The sequence below is a fragment of the Corythoichthys intestinalis genome, chromosome 13, assembly GCF_030265065.1.
Source record: "Corythoichthys intestinalis isolate RoL2023-P3 chromosome 13, ASM3026506v1, whole genome shotgun sequence".
NCBI classification, from domain to species: Eukaryota; Metazoa; Chordata; class Actinopteri; order Syngnathiformes; family Syngnathidae; genus Corythoichthys; species Corythoichthys intestinalis.
The window spans coordinates 56,718,601-56,737,021 of NC_080407.1; the positions used below are offsets into that span (position 1 = coordinate 56,718,601).

General features: G+C 42.2%; 2 protein-coding genes across 4 annotated transcripts; both read right to left on the reverse strand.

Annotated features, from left to right (window-relative positions):
• Positions 1–1,242: 1,242 nt before the first annotated feature.
• LOC130928619 (uncharacterized) lies at positions 1,243–8,518 on the reverse strand. Its single transcript, XM_057855327.1, has 11 exons — positions 7,227–8,518; positions 7,004–7,134; positions 6,744–6,928; positions 6,476–6,616; positions 6,278–6,395; positions 6,039–6,210; positions 4,757–4,898; positions 2,123–2,275; positions 1,987–2,048; positions 1,819–1,898; positions 1,243–1,741 (listed from the first exon to the last, which is right to left on the reverse strand). The coding sequence occupies exons 2-11, from the start codon at positions 7,109–7,111 to the stop codon at positions 1,640–1,642; spliced, it is 1,263 nt and encodes a 420-aa protein (XP_057711310.1). The 5' UTR covers positions 7,112–7,134; positions 7,227–8,518; the 3' UTR covers positions 1,243–1,639.
• Positions 8,519–8,718: 200 nt separating this feature from the next.
• LOC130928618 (uncharacterized) lies at positions 8,719–18,045 on the reverse strand. Of its 3 annotated transcripts, none has more exons than XM_057855325.1 (10): positions 17,766–18,044; positions 17,437–17,621; positions 17,210–17,347; positions 17,038–17,146; positions 13,598–13,781; positions 13,360–13,501; positions 10,065–10,217; positions 9,942–9,988; positions 9,807–9,877; positions 8,719–9,727 (listed from the first exon to the last, which is right to left on the reverse strand). In XM_057855325.1, the coding sequence occupies exons 1-10, from the start codon at positions 17,838–17,840 to the stop codon at positions 9,590–9,592; spliced, it is 1,242 nt and encodes a 413-aa protein (XP_057711308.1). In that variant the 5' UTR covers positions 17,841–18,044; the 3' UTR covers positions 8,719–9,589. The 3 variants fall into 3 exon arrangements, with proteins under 3 accessions (XP_057711308.1, XP_057711307.1, XP_057711309.1); XM_057855324.1 differs by having other exon boundaries at positions 8,820–9,727; positions 17,733–18,040; XM_057855326.1 differs by having other exon boundaries at positions 9,581–9,727; positions 10,065–10,194; positions 17,733–18,045.
• Between the last annotated feature and the right edge of the window lie 376 nt (positions 18,046–18,421).

An 18,421-nucleotide genomic window follows, 5' to 3' on the forward strand; every position in this document is an offset into this window, starting at 1 on the left:
GCAAGAAAGATTCCAAACATTAACCAAGGCAGTATAGTGAAAATGATATTTTCTCTATGGATTGACTTTGACATCTGCGGACCCACCCCAGCCTCAGTGAAGCCAGCCCATTTACAGTAACACCAGAGCACCAAACACTCGGAAAGTGTGGGTAAAACAGTTTTCCTAACGTAAGCTGGAGGAATTGAAGGCAAGACCGACTGTAATGGGAAACGCTACAAGTGTCAAGCAAAGCACTGGAGGCCTCTTACGTCGTATTTCTGCTTGTGGCAAAATCAAACAAGCCTCACTCAATTGTTGAAGAGCTCATTCTCCCCGCAGTAGCGGTTATGGCCGAAATGACGATTGACAAGAAAGCAGCCGAGACACTCAAGAAAGTCGCCCCGTGTCCCGTCGGATGGATGATATGTGGGTTCATATTTTTGGACAAGTTTTTGGGAAAAAATAGTGTCCACACTTGCACGTTTGGAAAGAAAAAAAAAAAAAAAATTTGTATAGCCCTATATCACAACAAGCAACTTCTACAGCCAACCGCTTTCATTCATTTGAAGTACATTTATAACAATAAAATAATGGTCCATAATACCATTTTTCAATCAGAGGCACAGCTAGGGAAAATGGGGGGGAAGCAAAAAAGCGCCTGTCTAATTTCCTCCAAATGTAAACATTGGTCTCATGTGTGAAGTGAGGACAAAGTTTGTCGTAGTCAGTGACGTGTCCAGTTAAATCTTGGGTTATCAGTGTCCACATGATGGCGCCACAAACTCAGAATTCGCACTTCTTCACTTTCCCCGTCGTCCTTAAGAACCCTGGTTTAAATGTGCGAGTCCGTGTAGATGATAGGCCAAAACGTGTAAAAATGTCTTCTTTTTGCCAAATATCCTGCAAGGTGTGTGTCATATAATAAGCTATTTTTATATGAGACGTGCTTTATGAAAGGTTGTACTGCGATACGTCATACTCCAGTTGATTGACAGGTCTCACCTGTGAGGGGAGTTCCAGGAAGTGACTGATAGAGTGAGCACACTGCATGTTAGACTGCTCTGCCACATTGTTGTTAAAAGTTGCGTAAAACGCGAAGCTTGTCTGCTGCCCACCATTACAGTGTGGACATGGCCTAAAAAGGTTGGGAACCACTGGTCTACGGGACTAGACGGAGTTCATTTCTATGCTGAAATAAGGTCAAAACTTCACCGACCGGTTATGCGGCAACAATGCAACTGGAGTCGGCAATAGCAAACGGAATCGTCATTTTAATGAGCCCTTACCAGGAAACTGGGAAAGTACAGCGTGGGGTGAAAAAATGACACAACATTCCCTCATGCAAGCATGTCATGACAGCTTGAGTGCCAGTAGCACTGTAACTTCTTTGTTTACATTTGTATATTACGGCACGGTAGGGACTCTGAAAGTGCTTCACACATTTAAAATACAGTTTTATATCAAGTACATTTAACAAAGCAAAGTAAAATGTCTGACAATGTCACATTTAAGCATTCTCTGGTTGGCCATAAACTAGCCACGGCCTAACTTGACGCGCAAAACAGGCCTGTAGCAATCACACAGTTCACAAATTACTAATATCATGTATGATTTTTTTGTTGTTCATACAGTTTCCTTCAAGTGATCATTTGAACTTTTAAAAACCCGAGTCTGTGATGTTTAGATGCCTCTCTTGGAACTTGACCACTCTCAATGAGATGTCAGGCGGGAGACCCTGCAACACGAGCTCCTTCTTCAACTGCGAGGTGAGCGAGCAAACAAAACATAAAATGAGTAGCCGTTCATCTTGTGTATTGCAAGTGTTTTACTTCATACCTGTGGTAAAGCCACGTTATTGATATCCTGCATGGCATTGAAGGTTCTGAGCCTGAAGGTGGCCTCCAAGGCGAAAAGAGCTAAAGATAAAAGACGTACATCAGGCAATGCTGACTAGCGGTTAGGCTCCCGGATACACGCTTGTGACGTTTTCATTCCTCCACTCACTGTGATCAACTACGATGATGACGCAACGCATCGGCGAGTGAAGTTCAGCGAGGGAAGCGTTTCTGCGGGTCGTAGAATAGTTTTCGTTCAGAGTTGGCCTTTCAAATACAAGAATATGCATTGTATAAACACGTACCCTGTAGTGTTTGCAAACGCTTGAACGACGAAGCAGAGAGCGTGACGCTGGGCCGCGTCGATTGGACTCGGCGTATACGCCAGAAGGAAGCTGCCGTCGTCAGAGTACGACTTCTGTATTCCGGCCGGACCGCTGAACAGCAGCCCTGTGATGCTAACAAACAAGCCGTTTGTTATCAAATAGAACAATATGGTGGCGCCTCAAATACAAGTTGAAATTGATCAATGGTGATTCAAAACACGCTTTGCTATTGGAATGAAGGGAAACTCTATTAGCCATTGAAACAAAGTAGGGTAACCATATTTTGATTTCTAAAAAAAGAGGACAATCGGCCCGCCCTCGAGATCCTGGAATTTTACTCCAAGTTCACTCAAAGGTGCCTATATCGCTTTAATATATTTCAAGTGTGCCTCCTCCGTCTGGATAGAAGAAATCAGTTTTATCCCCCCAAAATATTGCCAAATAGTATAGAACAATTCAAACTGTCAGTGGTTACTCAACAGGCTTTATTCTTACAAAAAAAAATAATCAATAAAAATGGAAAAAAAAAAATATATATATATATATATATATATACAGTGCTGCTCAAAAGTTTGTGAACCCTCTCAACATTTTGGAATTTTCTATTATTTCAACCTGATTTCCTAATCAATCAATTCAGTAGTTTTTTTTTGTTTTTTTAACAGTTGTGTTGTCGAGACTAAATTAAAAAGAGTTTTCATCAACTGATGTAGGTGCAAAATTGAACTGTTTGGTCACAACCAAAACCGCCATGTCTGGCGAAAAGTCAACACTGCATACCACCAAAAGAACCTTCTCCCAACAGTGAAGCATGGAGGTGGGAATGTCAAGATCTGGGCTTGCTTTTCATCCTCAGGACCTGGACAACTCCACATAGTCCAGGGAATCATGAATTCTGAGGAATATTGTCAAATCCTAGAACATAACCTGACGCCATCTGTTTTGAAGTTAAAGCTTGGCAGAAGGTGGATCATGCAACATGATAATGATCCAAAGCATTCCAGCAATACAACCAAGGAATGGCTGAAAAAGAAGAAGATTCGTGTTCTGGACTGGCCCAGTCAAAGTCCTGACCTAAATCCCATTGAAATGCTGTGGCAGTTCATGCCAGACGCCCATCAAACCTCTCTCAACTGACTGCGTTCTGCAAGGAAGAATGGGCAAAAATCCCCCAAAGTAGATGTGAGAGGCTGATTAGTCACTACAGAAACCGTTTGGTTGAGGTAATCTCTGCAAAAGGAGGCGCAATATCCTATTAACTGAAGGGGTTCACATACTTTTGCACACATGATATCTGAGTTTTTCTTAAATCAACCACTTTTGTTAAATAAAGAATGACAATATAACTATTTCTTTTGTTTCAGTCCATTATTTGGAATGTCAGTATTGTGGATTTGGGTATAACTTAACATTTAATAAGGTTATTTTAGTTTTTTTTACAAAAAATCTGACCATCGCTGTGGGGTTCACAAACTTTCGAGCAGCACTGTATATATATTAGGGCTGTCAAAATTATCGCGTTAACGGGTGGTAATTAATTTTTTAAATCATGTTAAAATATTTGACGCAATCAACGCACATGCCCCGCTCAAAGAGATTGAAATGACAGTACAGTGTAATGTCCGCTTGTTACTTGTTTTTTGGTGTTTGGTGCCCTCTGCTGGCGCTTGGGTCCAACTGATTTTATGGGTTAGTACCATGAGTGAGCATGGTGTAATTATTGACATCAACAACGGTGAGCTACAAGTTTATTTTTTTGACTGAAAATTTTATAATTTTAATTTAACGAAAACATTAAGCGGGGTTTTAATATAAAATTACTATAACTTGTACTAACATTTATCTTTTAAGAACTACATATCTTTCTATCTATGGATCACTTTAAGAGAATGTTAATAATGTTAATGCCATCTTGTTGATTTATTGTTACAATAAACAAATACAGTACTTATGTACCCTATGTTGAGTATATATATCCGTCTTGTGTCTTTCCATTCCAACAATAATTTACAGAAAAATATGGCATATTTTATAGATGGTTTGAATTGTGATTAATTACGATTAATTTTTAAGCTGTAAATAACTCGAATAAAAATTGTAATCGTTTGACAGCCCTAATATATGTGTGTATATATACATGCCATGTATATATACACACATATATTAGGTATATATATATACCTAATATACCATATATAGGTATATATATGTATATATAGCCATGGAACTGTAGTCCAGTCAATCCCCCCCCCCCCCCCCCCTCCACACACACACACACTAGGCTATGTGCCAACATTTATAAATTACTATAACGACAATTGTCGTCGACATATTGTTATTCCCACTCAATTGTTATTCTCATTCAATGTTAGGGTTGGAGTTTTGTATTTGTTACAAACTTTGTTACGTCTATATCACAGTGGTCCAAAAAAAAGGTGATTGCGAAATCTTCCATAAGACTGTGCATAGCATTTCGACAGTTATAAAATATTGTAGTGTGACTCCACCAGGAAGTGGTTTCAACTGGCCAATTTTTTTAATGGCAGGTTTTTTTTTTTTTTTTTTTTTGCTAGAATGGAACAACTGACAAGGTCGTGGGAATATTACACGTACTTGGATTTCTCTGCCGTTGCATTGATGCGAATTTCCAGTTTCTTGTTTACACTGGCGTATAGATGATCCCCGTCCTGTGGTGTAGGATCCACAAAGTATGGCAGGTAGTCTCCCTCATTGCAACTCCCCACAGGAGGACCCACTTTAGATTTAGACAGGGAGAATGCACGAGTATCTGCGTCAGTGTTGTTGATATATACATTATATCTATTGCAATTTGCTAAGTATGTTCTATGGATGGAGATGCATGGATCATACTCCAAGGCTGAATTTTGATTCAAGTCAATCTTAACTCGGTAGTAGCACAGTGGTGGCGCTTGGGTTTTTCCTGTAGTACTGTGGAAATCGTCAAACTGATCGAAGTGGAACCCTAACCCGAAGTAAAATCCCGACTAAGACCAAAATGTCAGGCAAATGAGATATTTAAAGCATAAACTAATTAATGTTTTGTTTTTTCAACAAATATTTTCTGAATTTCCAGAAAAAGCTGTTTGTTTGTAACGTTGAATTGCTGAAAAGGTTAGATGAAAACAGGCGAGTGTCCTGATTTGCTTTAAAGCACAGGTGTCAAAGCGATTCCAGAAAGGGCCAAGTGCGTGCTGGATTTTGTTCCAACCAATGAAGAGGACACCTTTTCACCAATTTAGATCTTTTACATGTGTAATCAGTTAAAGTTTGTCAGGTGCTGCTTGTTTCAGCAGGAAGTTCATCGGTTAAACTCGCGCGTTATCAGTTGGAACAAAATCCAGCACCCACTTGGCCCTTTCTGGAATGGGTTTGACACCTGTGCTTTAAAGGGACATCTCTGAAAGGTTCCATTATTCAAAACCCAAAGATGTACGGTTGACCACTGTTTAAACAACTGCGTGAGCACATAGAAAAAGTCCAACCATTGAAGAATGTTTGTCAACTAGTACGTAAGATCAAAAAATCTGTGCAATAAATGTTTCTCAGTTTGAACATGAGATCTCATGTCGTGTAAATCACTATTTCTTTTTTACAACGTCTTAACTTCATTAGAATTGTTGGCATTTGTGAACAATTTTTGTATGTCTACTAAATAAAAGTTTTCCAAGTGGAGATGAAAAATTCCACTAGTGAGGACTACGAAGCATTGCAGAATCAGCAACAATCCTGCTAAACAAGGTCATTTTCTCACTACTTTTGAAATGTTTTTTTTAGATAAATGTAATGAATAATAGTTTGCCACCAAAAACCTATGTTCTAGTTACGGCACAATCAATAGCCCTGTTTGAAAATAGTTCTCCTGCACGTTTCTCACCCCTCAGCACAAACTGGATGGCTACATCGCTGATTGGCTCATCTTGCGGAATATGCCCCCCGTTCTCGTTGCTGTTCGTCAGGTAAATGTCCTCGCGAACGATGTCCTGCATATGTAGCTGTACGGCGTACGAGGCCTCTTTGTAGCTGGCGCCGATGGTCATAGAACAATCCTGAAAACCGGGAGCAATCAGCACCAGGCTAGTACGGTGCTGATTGTAGTACGGTAAGGTCACTCACTTCTTTGAGATGAAGAAATGACGGGTTATTGTCACTGCGTAATGCAAAACACTTGACCCTATCGCCATCTGGGTCAAACGTGGGCAGTTTAGCTTTCACAGCGCAGCCACTGGGGACCCTTCCAGATGAACACGAACGTGCTGTGAGGCGGCAGCCGATAGACACGGCATCCACGCTTAAAATTCGGGGTGTCCTTACCTGACAACAGGCAGCACGGTGGTCCGGGGGGACACGTTTGGCTGTCGAGTGTCAGACCTTTCACTAAATTCAATTTTTGACACCGCCATCACCTCTGTGACGTTGTTGGCAAGCCACGGGATCCACCGGAGGCCGTTCAAGCTGGAAGAGGGAGAGCGTCGGTGAAAGTGTCAATGGCGTTTTTGAGCGGATTTGGGAAAGACAGAGACCGAGGAATCCGAATCGGGTTCAAATTTGACGGCTCTTTTTTTTTTTTTTTTTTGCTCACCCCAGCTTAATTGGTGCGGATTCGCCCGTGCTCACGTGCGCGACGACTTCTTCCTGACACCATTCTCCGATGTTTTGGTCCACTCTTTTCACAGACACCACGTCCACCCCGCACGCCTCTGTCGAACAGTTCAATTGGAAGAAGCTGAGGCAGCTGCTGAATCCCAGTTTGTAGCGAACGACCACCTGTGAAGTATCGCCGTGGAAGGATTAGAGGCGAAAGCAGATGACAAACGCTCAAGAGAGGCGAAGAGTACGTACCTTATCGGTAAGGTTTTTCTGGTGGTGGTAAGTGACTGCTGTGCCCGTGTAGTTTAACGCCTGGCAACCGCACGCCAGAAGCCAAATGACCAACAGGCAGCCACGCATGACGGACGAGGGGACCGTACTCACTGAACAGAGAACGACAAGTCACAGGTGAACATCTGACTAAGTGCCTGTATGCGGTCTGACTTGTTCTCCTTGAGGAAAAAGTACGGTTCACCTTCTATTCAGAGTAGAATGCAGGGGCGAGGCTTGGCGGGTTGCCATTGGACAATTAACTTCAGCGTGGGTGTACTCCAAGTCACAGTGTCACCGTTGTTTTTCCAGTTGAAGCAGCACTTATGCACCGTGCTGGAATATCTTCCAACTTCTTGCCTTGGCCCAACCCGACATTACCGCTTCCTACACGGGAAGTCGTTCTCCGAGCGAGTTGCCCTAGAGCACCGCCCGATTTAGATGACCATATTGTCAATTTCGAGTGCACGCGCTTTACCGAGGGAAGACACGAGAGCGAGCGCTGAAATGTCCGACGCGACTGTGGCGTCGGCTTTGCTGCTGCTTCGAAGCGCCCTGTTGTAGGCTTTTAAAGGGTATGACAACACCTGGGGAAATGCTAATATTCCATCATTTATCCATAAACGCATGCATTTTGGATTCATATCATGCCACTCGGTGTAATTACACACATCGCAACACCAAGAAAATGATAGAAATTTGGATCGATTGTCAAGCTAAAACGACCGGCGCCCGAGATCACGGAAATCTAGCATATTGTGGGCGTGACGTCACAACAAGGAAACAACCGGCTCAGTGCTTACTACTGAATGGCGGCGACGACGGCGGACAATTTTGTTTCTAGTTGCAGCGACGAATCCGACGTAACGAACGTTCTTCTAATGGTGACGAGGAGAGCTATGAACCTTTCTTTGGTGTTTTGGGTTATCAATTTGAGCCCAAACGAAAGCCAATGCAGCCTAATGAAAGGATCATTGAGGGGAGCAATCGCACTGATGAAATACCGGCAACAGATCGTTTGGGAAACACCGAATGGTTTGTTTTGCATTTCTTTTTGTGAAGCTGATACACCGTGACCGCAAAATAAAGTCATGTATAGAATAATAGAATAATTATCATTTATTGTGCTGTCATAGGTTTTCGCTCTGCCAACAGACACAAATAAGAATGGGATTAGAGGTTTTGTTCGATATATTTTACGAGTGATCATTTACACATGTGTCCAGTCCTGTATCCAATGCGTGATATGTTTTTTATTATAAAAGAGTACTCACTCTGGCCATTTCGAGCTTGGCTGCGCCGCTCCTTTGGTTAGCCTGGGGTGGTCTCATCAGAGCCAATCATCGTCCTCTTTCTTGATATCTCGGGACATTTAGGTGGATGCGCGTGTATGGTGGGCACCGCATCTGCTTTCAGCAGCAATTTCTTAGCAAAACCTGATTTCATTTGTCCACAGTTCGAATAGCTTTCAGGTGTAAAATGCGCACCACACAAAACCGTGCCGGAGGCCGGGTCTGCAAAATTAGCCCTCTTAGCACGAACGAACTTTACTCATTGTCTGCGTAGTCCAGCTCTTTTTCTCACGTTCGGCAACTTATGGGTACTACATTGCGACAAATGGCTATTTCTACACCACACAGCATGACAGCTTTGAACCATTTTAGCGATTTTTTGATAAAACACGAATGCAACTCTCATGTCGGTAAACATTAATGGCACCTGCCTCGACCTTTTGTTTCCTTGTTGTGACGTTTCCGCCCCATTCGGCTGTTTCCGGAATACTTTCGGAAATGTTCGTAATTTTCGATCTATTGTCGATAATTGCTCATGAATGTGATTTATTTTTTTGTTATCTTGCCACATAACGCTTCTATTGATATCTCACAGCCTCTTAGTATTATGATACCCTTTAGGTGAGCGCGTGTAATGTTGAGAAAGTTGCAAGAGTTAAAGTTATTGAAAGGGAATTTATTTGGAGAGATCTGACATGACAGCCAACATGTGGACAGTAGTTTCATATTGGTTTTTCCACTTTAGAGCGCCTGGTGTTTGCGATGTCGCAGTGACATCCTGGTATGATATATTGTCGTCAATTGCCAGATATTCAAAACTTCCTTCCTAGAATAAGCATTGTAAAAATAGAAAATGGAGGGGAAGTCCAACGTGGTTTTTTTCCACAGATGATAAAGGATTACCGTATTTTCCGCACTATAAGGCTCACCTTCAGTGAATGGCCTATTTTAAACTCTTTTCATATATAAGGTGCACTGCATGATGAGGTGCAATAGTGGTATTCGCTGGGCTTGCATTATCCATCCACTAGATGAAGCTGGGTTAAAGGCAATGTCATGCCATGAACTAATATTGATCCATATACAAGGTGCACTACCGGCTTTTGAGAAAATGGAAGTCTTTTTAGGTGCGCCTTACCGTGCGGAAAATACGGTACTCATCTCAAAAGCACATCGAGGGTCAAAAGATATGCAGCAACGTAACATCGCAACGAGTCAACGGGAGGTACGGGATATGAATGGTATTAATTGGCAGAAAAATAAATTGGCCCCAAAATCATGGTGTGCTTGGGGCTAAAACTGCTGTTTGAGTTTCCCCTCCAGACGGTGTTGCCGTTGCGGTCTTCTCGTCGAAGCTCAACAATCTCAGCGTGATGTCGGCGGGCAGTCCTTGCATCACCAGCTCCGCCTTAATCTGTTGGTGAAAAAGTAGCCCGGTGGCCGCTCTCACTAAGAGCACTTACACAATGCGCGCACGATGTCGATTGACAGACCTGCGTTAAGTTGAAAGTGCTCTCGTATAGCGGGAACGCGGACCGGAGCCTGGCTCTCAATTCGACCACCACTAAATGCAGAAGAAGCTTTTGAAGCAGATGAAAGTAGCGATGTAAGGAACAGCCTCCACTCACCAGGTACAACCGTTACAATGACACAACGCATCTCTGAATGACGTACGCTGCGGGGAAACGATACCGATAAGTTAGCTCGCCAAGCGTGACTGACCAGCGAATGGAGGTGGTGGCCAAACATACATCAGGGTGACCCTTTCTAGAGCTTGAACGATGAAACAGACGTGTTGACTTTGGCCCAAGTCGGTCTCGATGGGAGTCCAGACCAGGAAATGAAGGCCGTCTTTGAAAGCAGAGACCATGCCGGGAGGTCCTATAAAAATCATCTCTGTGGAGCTGAGACATCACGTAATTCCAATCCCTTACGTTACAAAGAGTCTACAGCAGAAGCGTTAAGCACAGATTTAACAGAAAATGTAAGAGCAAATGGTTTGGTTGTTCCGTTTGTGCCCTGAGAATACGTAGTCTAGAAAATGAGTGCTAGTGGATCCACTCAAATGTACTAGACCCCCTACTATTCATTTTAGGTAGTGTTACGGGGCTAGGGTCATTTAGTAACAATTTTAGCGCTCTCTTTGCAGAATTGTTTCAACTATGACATATGGGAGGCCTCCTAGCATCAAATGCCTGTTCGAGCCACAGCATCGCAACTGTCTTATGGAATCAACTTCCAGCTAATATTAAAGAGGCCGACACAGTCTGTACATTTAAGATTAGACTAAAAACGTTCCTATTTGACAAAGCTTACGGTCAGCCTAGTTGAAAACAGACTAGACTCACAGTTCAGTGATGCTGCCCTAGGAGCTATAATGCTGGGCGATTACAGCCACTGAGTTCTATCTTCTGTTTTTCACTCTACTCACCACTTGTCTTTTCTTTATTTCCCTTTTCTAATTACCTGGTCTTTCCTTTGGAAAGATCAGGTAGTGAGATTCTACGGCCTCCCCCTATATGTTATTCTGTTTTTTTTTTTGGAATGGGAATCCTTCGGCGCGCTGCGCAGCCCGAACCGCTTGACCGATCGGCACCATTCAAGTATCGACACATCCGGAATTTTCGCGCGACGCAGAGACTTTTTCAAAAGTCCCCCCAAAATTTTCCGTTTGCCCGTAAACGGCAATCTTCCGGGAAAAAAAAGCAATTTTCAAAACGCTACTTGTCCTACAATTTTTGACTAAATTGCATAATTTGGGCATCAAAAATTCCGGGACGGTGAGGGGCATAAAAGTTGTATACAGAATTTGGAAAAAATTTACGGTTCCCCAGAAATTTGACAAAAACTTGCCCATTCATTTCTAATGAGAAAAAAAAAAGTTTCAAACTGTATCTAGTCCTACAATTTTTCACCAAATCACACAATTTGGGCATCAAAAATTCCAGGACAGGTAGGGGAATAAAGGTTATTAATACAATTTGGAAAAAATATACGGTTCCCCGGAAATTTGCCAAAAACCTGCCCATTCATTTTTAATGGGAAAAAAAGACAAGTTTCAAACTGTTACTAGTCCGTCAATTTTTGACGAAAACACACAAGATGGGCGTCAAAAATTCCGGGATGGCGAGGGGCATAAAAATGACGGCGGTAAATTTTTTGATAAAATGTACGGTTTCCCGGCAATTTGCCAAAAACTGGCCCGTTCATTTTTAATGGGAAACAAAGAAAAGTTTCAAAATGTATCTACTCCTTAAATTTTTGACCAAATCACATAATTTGGGCATCAGAAATTCCGTGACGGTGAGGGGCATAAAAGTTGTATACAGAATTTTGATAAAAAATTACGGTCCCCCGGAAATTTGCCAAAAACTGTCCCATTCATTTCTAATGAGAACATTTCCCATTCACTTACAATGGGATTTCCAATTGAATTTTTTACATTGCATTGATGCCATTGACGGCCATGCATGTGGAATCTATTGATGCCAATGTACTTGGATTCAATTGACTTTATGGATGTCGATGCCATTGACGGCCATGGACGTCCAAAATGTTTCCCATTCATTTTCAATGAGGAAAAAACTAAATTTCCCCAAATCAACAGAAAATGACCAGATATCAATAGGACGTGTCCCCCAAATGTCCCCGATTGCATTGCCGCTTATGGAGGGTGATGCCATTGGCGTCCATGGACGTCCAAACTTCCCATTAATTTCCAATGGCATTTCTTTGTTTGTTCATTCTATTGATGCCAATGTACTTGGATTCCATTGACGCTTATGTAAATTGATACCATTGACGTCCATGGACGTCCCAAAATTTTCCCATTCATTTTCAATGGGAATTTTTTTTTCCCCCCAAATCAACAGAAAATGACTAGATATCAATAGGACGTGTCCCCTAAATGTCCTCGATTGCATTGCCGCTTATGGAGGGTGATGCCATTGGCGTCCATGGACGTCCAAATTTTTTCCCATTCACTTCCAATGGATTTTCTTCATGTTTGTTCATTCGATTGATGCCAATGTACTTGTATTCCATTGACACTTATGTAAATTGATACCAGTGACGTCCATGGACGTCCAAAAATTTCCCCATTCATTTTCAATGGGAATTTTTTTTTCCCCCAAATCAACAGAAAATGACTAGATATCAATAGGACGTGTCCCCCAAATGTCCCCGATTGCATTGCCTTTTATGGAGGGTGATGCCATTGACGTCCATGGACGTCGAAAATTCCCATTCATTTCCAATGGCATTTCTTCATGTTTGTTCATTCTATTGATGCCAATGTACTTGTATTCCATTGACGCTTATGTAAGTTGATACCATTGACGTCCATGGACGTCCAAATATTTTCCCATTCATTTTCAATGGCAAAAAAAAAAAAAAAAAAAAAAAAATTGCCCAAATCAACAGGAAATAACCAGATATCAAGAGGACGTGTACCCCAAATGTCCCCGATTGCATTGACGCTTATGGAGGGTGCTGCCATTGACGGCCATGGACGTCCAAATTTCCCATTCATTTCTAATGGCGTTTACTTTGTTTCATGCCATTGTTAGGCATGTTTGTCCATTCTAGTGATAGACCTGCGTGGGGCTAAGATTTGTATCTCCACAGAGGAAAGACCAGGTGTAATTTCTCCCGAAATTGCAGTTTCTAGTTCTAATATCTAGTTGAGTAGTCTTTTCATCACTAGTCACCCGGTGTCCCCTTTCCCAACTTTTTCTGCCGCAGCCGCCTGACTATGCCCCTGGCCCCTGGCTGGGAGACGTCCTTGCTGCCAGTAAAATTGAAGTCAGCATTTTATTTGTCCTTCCTTGTGTTGTCTTCATGTGATACAAAAACTTGTTTGATGGACTGAAACGCTTGCGTGCGTGTGAAATAAATATGCATAACAGGAAGGGGGCAAACACTTTTTTCACAGCAGTGGAGCATTTTAGGATTTGGATCCTAGTCAGAAGGTTAGTGTACCTACTGTGTTTTGGCGTCCCTACCGTTGATATCCACATTAAAGCGCAGTATCTGTAAGACACTTACTTAGCTTTCCGCGCTATAGTGTTAATGTAGATCTTCAGTGTCTCATCGACCGAGGCGAACAAAAGATCTCCATTGGCGGGTGTGGGTGGCAGGAAGGCGGGGAGGTACTCCCCTTCAACACAGGACTCCACCCGGGGATCCACTTCGTATTTACGTAAAAGAAAAGCATTTGCAGAATTGACGTGGAAAGCGATATTTCACGCGACAAAGGTCGGCAACGGCTCAAGTCAAGTCTTACCCATCAGTAGAAACTGAATGGGAATTTGGCCGAGGGCGTTCTCGCTTTGGAGAGGAATCGCATTCCCCTTGCCGTCAGTCAAAGTGATGTTTTGCCGAGGAAAGTCCTCCATGATCAGCTGCACGGCGTACTTGCCCTCTGCGTAGCTGACGTTGGCTCCGGGAATGAACGTCATGGTACAATTCTGCGACGAAAGATCAGTCATTAACCCTAACCCAAAGTTGTCTCCTAGTGGTAACTGGTTTTGCTCTTTGGGTTGTACATGTAACAGGGAGAAGAAAGTCGTTTTTAAAGTGATCCTCTAACTTAAATACATGTAGGCTCTAATAAACCACAATTGTTCTCTTGTACTAAAATATGTTGTTAGAAACACACAAAATGTTAAATCAATGGCAATATTTGATAATATTTAGTCCATATTTTGACAGTTGGTTGGCGCCATGGTTTGCGGGCTCGCAGTGATGACGTCATTGGGATCTTTCCAAATGACCCTATTTTTCCTGGATCCTCAGTCAAGTAAGGGATCCGTCTATTTTCTGGATCCGACGGTCCCACCGCGTCTGCAATATTGGTTTCGGATCTGTCCATTTTTTTGAATCGTCGGTCCCACAGCGGCTTTTCGGATCAGTCTGTTTTGTGGAATGGACGGCCAAATCGCGGCTGCGACATTGCCATGGTATCGGTCTAATTCCTGGATCTTCGAGTGAGTAAAAAACGTGGATTTGGATTACTATTGCTATCTTTTATGTTGACTATTCTTCGGGGGAGTTTTCCCCAAATCATACTAAATAATTAAAGCACTATGGCACGCTACAGTGACGATAGTGACTCTGACGTGGACCTTACATCTAGGGTTGTTCCGATCATGTTTCTTTGCTCCCGATCCGATCCCGATCGTTTTAGTTTGATTATCTGCCGATCCCGATATTTCCCGATCCGATTGTTTTTTTTTGCTCCTGATTCAATTCCAATCATTCCCGATAATTTTTCAAGATCATATACATTTTGGCAATGCATTAAGAAAAAAATAAAACTCGGACGAATATATACATACAACATACAGTACATAAGTACTGTATTTTTTTGTTATGACAATAAATCCTCAAGATGGCATTTACATTATTAGCATTCTTTCTCTGAGAGGGATCCACGGATAGAAAGACTTGTGACTTTGTATATTGTGACTAAATATTGCCATCTAGTGTATTTGTTGAGCTTTCAGTAAATGATACTGCAGCCATTCAACCCAAATGCATGATGGGAAGTGGAACCATGACTGTGCATAGTGCTACCAATTGATATATCTTCTCTGCGCTGGGACATAACAAGGTGTAAAGACAAAGATCAATTGCTACCTTGCTTCCCCACATTGCTTCCCATGATATTTCTAATCGTAGGGAGAGGGATTGTAAGGCTTTAGCCTATTAATAAAAGGCTCCAAAGACTGCACAAATTCACTACTCATTTTACGCTGCCTTCTAGCTCTCTATATAGGTAAAACGGCGCCATTACAGATTGAGCGCGACACTGCATGAGTGGATCGTGCAACTCATGCATTAATTGCGTTAAATATTTTAACGTGATGCATTTTCAAAAAAATTAATGACCGCCGTTATCGGGATAAATTTGATAACCCTACCTTAAGCCTAAACTAAAGACTCTGGATGAGTGTAACATATTACAGTGGTACCTCTACATACGATCACTTCGACACACGATCTTTTCGACATCCGACGTAAAATTTGAGCCGCCATTTGTTTGTTGCTCGAAATACGACGACATGACAGCGCTGCAAACGAACGCACGGTGGATTTTCTTGTGTGAGAAATCAACAGTTTTCAAAAAAAGTTGATACAGTTGGAGAAACAAGGAAAAAAAATGATGCTTACCTTTGAAATGAAGATGCAAGTTATAGAAAAATATGAGCTTGGGGTGCGCGTCCCTGAACTGGCTCAACAATACAGCTCCATGGTCCTCTTCCGACCACCGTTCGCCACTATTTATAAGTTAAGGTGACAATTATTATTGTGGTAACATTGCCAAGGAAATCGCCAGCTTCGTCACGTTTTTATCATCTATTTAAGAACTTATCCAACACAAAACGCCCATTGTCTTAAGCAGTTGACTGCTCTCAAGAAAACGAAAGTATTATCTCTACCGCACCGACCTATCTCACTGAGACGTCAGCTTCGCGGTGCGTTCAGGGACAGTAAAAAGTGTCCGCCATATTAGAATCCGATTCGTTACATTATTTACAGGAATAATTATTAATTATTCTTATTATTATTATATTATTCTGAATTATTTATTTATAACTTATTTGTTTTTCAATGTTTAATTGCCATTTGTAACAGTGCCAGCAGTATTTATTAAGAATTTAGTGTATGTTTTTAGGCTTTGGAACGAATTAATGGAATTATAATGTATTCCTATGGGAAAATCTTGCTCGACATACGACCATTTCGACTTACAAACAAGGTCCTGGAACGAATTAAATTCGTATGTAGAGGTACCACTGTATGTCTGTAACGTTAAATACAATTAGAAAACGATTTAATAAAAAAAAAAAAAAAAAAATTTTTTTTTAAGGCATGGCCGGTATTTTTCTGCCGATTCCGATACTTTGAAAATGACGTGATCGGACCCGATCGAGCAGCATCTCTACTTACAACAATGTTGGAGTTCATCAGGGAACGCGTGTTTGCGTACTGCTGAGCTCCTGAGTGAAGAGTGGTCAAGGTGGAAATATTTTTTGTGAATAAATGTGCATAAGTGGAAGCTTCTCCCCTTTTTGGTACTTTTATACACGTATCCTAGCTACCACGCGTTGCAATGTACAAGACATGGATAAGACAAGGTGTGCTCTTTGTCCTGTACTGTATGTAAAGCACGCGACGGCTCTGGATGCTAACAGTCTACATAGTTATATTGGGATAAGTTTGAAAACGCAATATGCTTACCTTGAATATCTGCTAATAAAACCGTAGTTCCAAACAGCACACACTCTCGCTCCCAACCGGAGTTTCCAACAGTACTCTCTCGCATCACCAGTTTTGCAAACCCTAACCCACTTTTGTCTTATCAGGTATTTGCTGCACGCATTTTTCCCTGAAGCTCGTCTTGTGAACGACCGACAGTGCTGTCCTGCTCTTCACTTTTCAGATCTGGTTCAAATAGGAAGGGTAGAACCGACGACATGTTGGGAAAGCTAACGAGTGACACGCTGGAATTTCGGCAACGGGACCGGACCAGTGACGTCACGCACTGCGACGTAACAAGAATGGCGACCTATCACTTCAAATAATTTTACAAACTTTAGTATAACAAAAACATTTAGAGGGGTTTTAATATCAAATTATTGTAACTCATCCTAACATTTATCTTTTAAGAATTACTTGTCTTAAAAATACAGGGGATCCCTTTAAGTGTGACTCACTCACCGGTGTGAGTTTGAGAACAGATGTCTTGTTTTGGAATCTGCAAGCCACCGCATCTCCGTCGGAGTCAATGGTGGGCAGTGTGACCTTCCTCTCGCAGTTAGAGGGAACTCTGGAAAGCGGGTAAGCAAACAGATTTTCATCTGAGAGCATTTCCATGATCTTCAAGTCTTACCTGAGTACGTGCGGAACGGCGCTCCGCGGGGATGCGTTTGCCTTGCCGGTATCAGACCTTCTCCTCCAGTCGACACGCGTGAGGGCCACCGCGTCCTTGACGTCATTGGTGACGTTGACCCACTGGAGGCCGTGCAAGCTGGACGACGGAGGGAAAACCCAATCCTTAATTGATTTATTTTATTTTGCTTGGCGTAAGCTTTGATTTCGGTATAGCTGTAAACCTACCTAAGCACAAACTGTGTGGGGCCAGAAACATAATATATTGTGAGCCCCACTGTAGTACATCCCCCAAACAGTCCTGGCGCAGTAACGTTAAATTCCTGTGCCTTTAAACCACAGTACCCTGACAGGCATGTCCAAAAAGGATTTATGCACTCATTTCTGGAGTTGATGGTGTAGTGAACGGCCACCTGCGGAGGGGAGCAGTTATATTTCATTTGAACGCAACCCTGGCCGTATTCCGTGGCGACCCTTCCGTCTCCTCTCCTTGCGCTACAATAAAGTAAGACAGGTGTACGTACGTACGAATCATTCCAGAAGCGGCCGTAGCTCACCACCACTCCTGAGAAGTTGGACGCCTGATAGCTGCAGGCGAGCGATGACAAGATGAGCACCAGATATCCCCACATGATGGACACTGAACTCTCTACTAATACAAGTGTGCGTCTGGTCTGGCCTGGCCAGCTTGTTGGTATTGCAATGAACAACGATTTCTAGGCGCGGCCTGTCGTGAGGAGATTGCAATCTTACTGTGTTATGTGTGAGTGTGTGTTTGTAGTAAAACTCTAACCCTTTAAGATACAGTTGGTCTTAAACACATTAGCTCAGCCTATTCCTAACTATTCCTCTTCTCTTGAAGAAATAAGTGAATATAATCATGAGCATTGAATTTTTGGATTGAGCGGAAATTCCCTTAAGTTGTTGCTGGCTGCAACGTTTGCTTGCTGAGCCAGTTTTGTGCATATTTCAGATTGTGAGTGTGGTTAAGTAACTTCCATTCAATGCCATATTGAACTGATTTCATATTGATGGAGATACATGCTACAAAAATCCATTCAAATTCCTTGGTGCCGACTAGTGTTGCACCAATACCATTTTTTGGCCTCCCGATACCGATTATGACAACTGGCCGAAGCAGATACTGTACTGATTCCACCTTTAGAAAAAAAAAAAAAAAAAAAATGTATGCGTGTGTTGATGTGGGAATGTG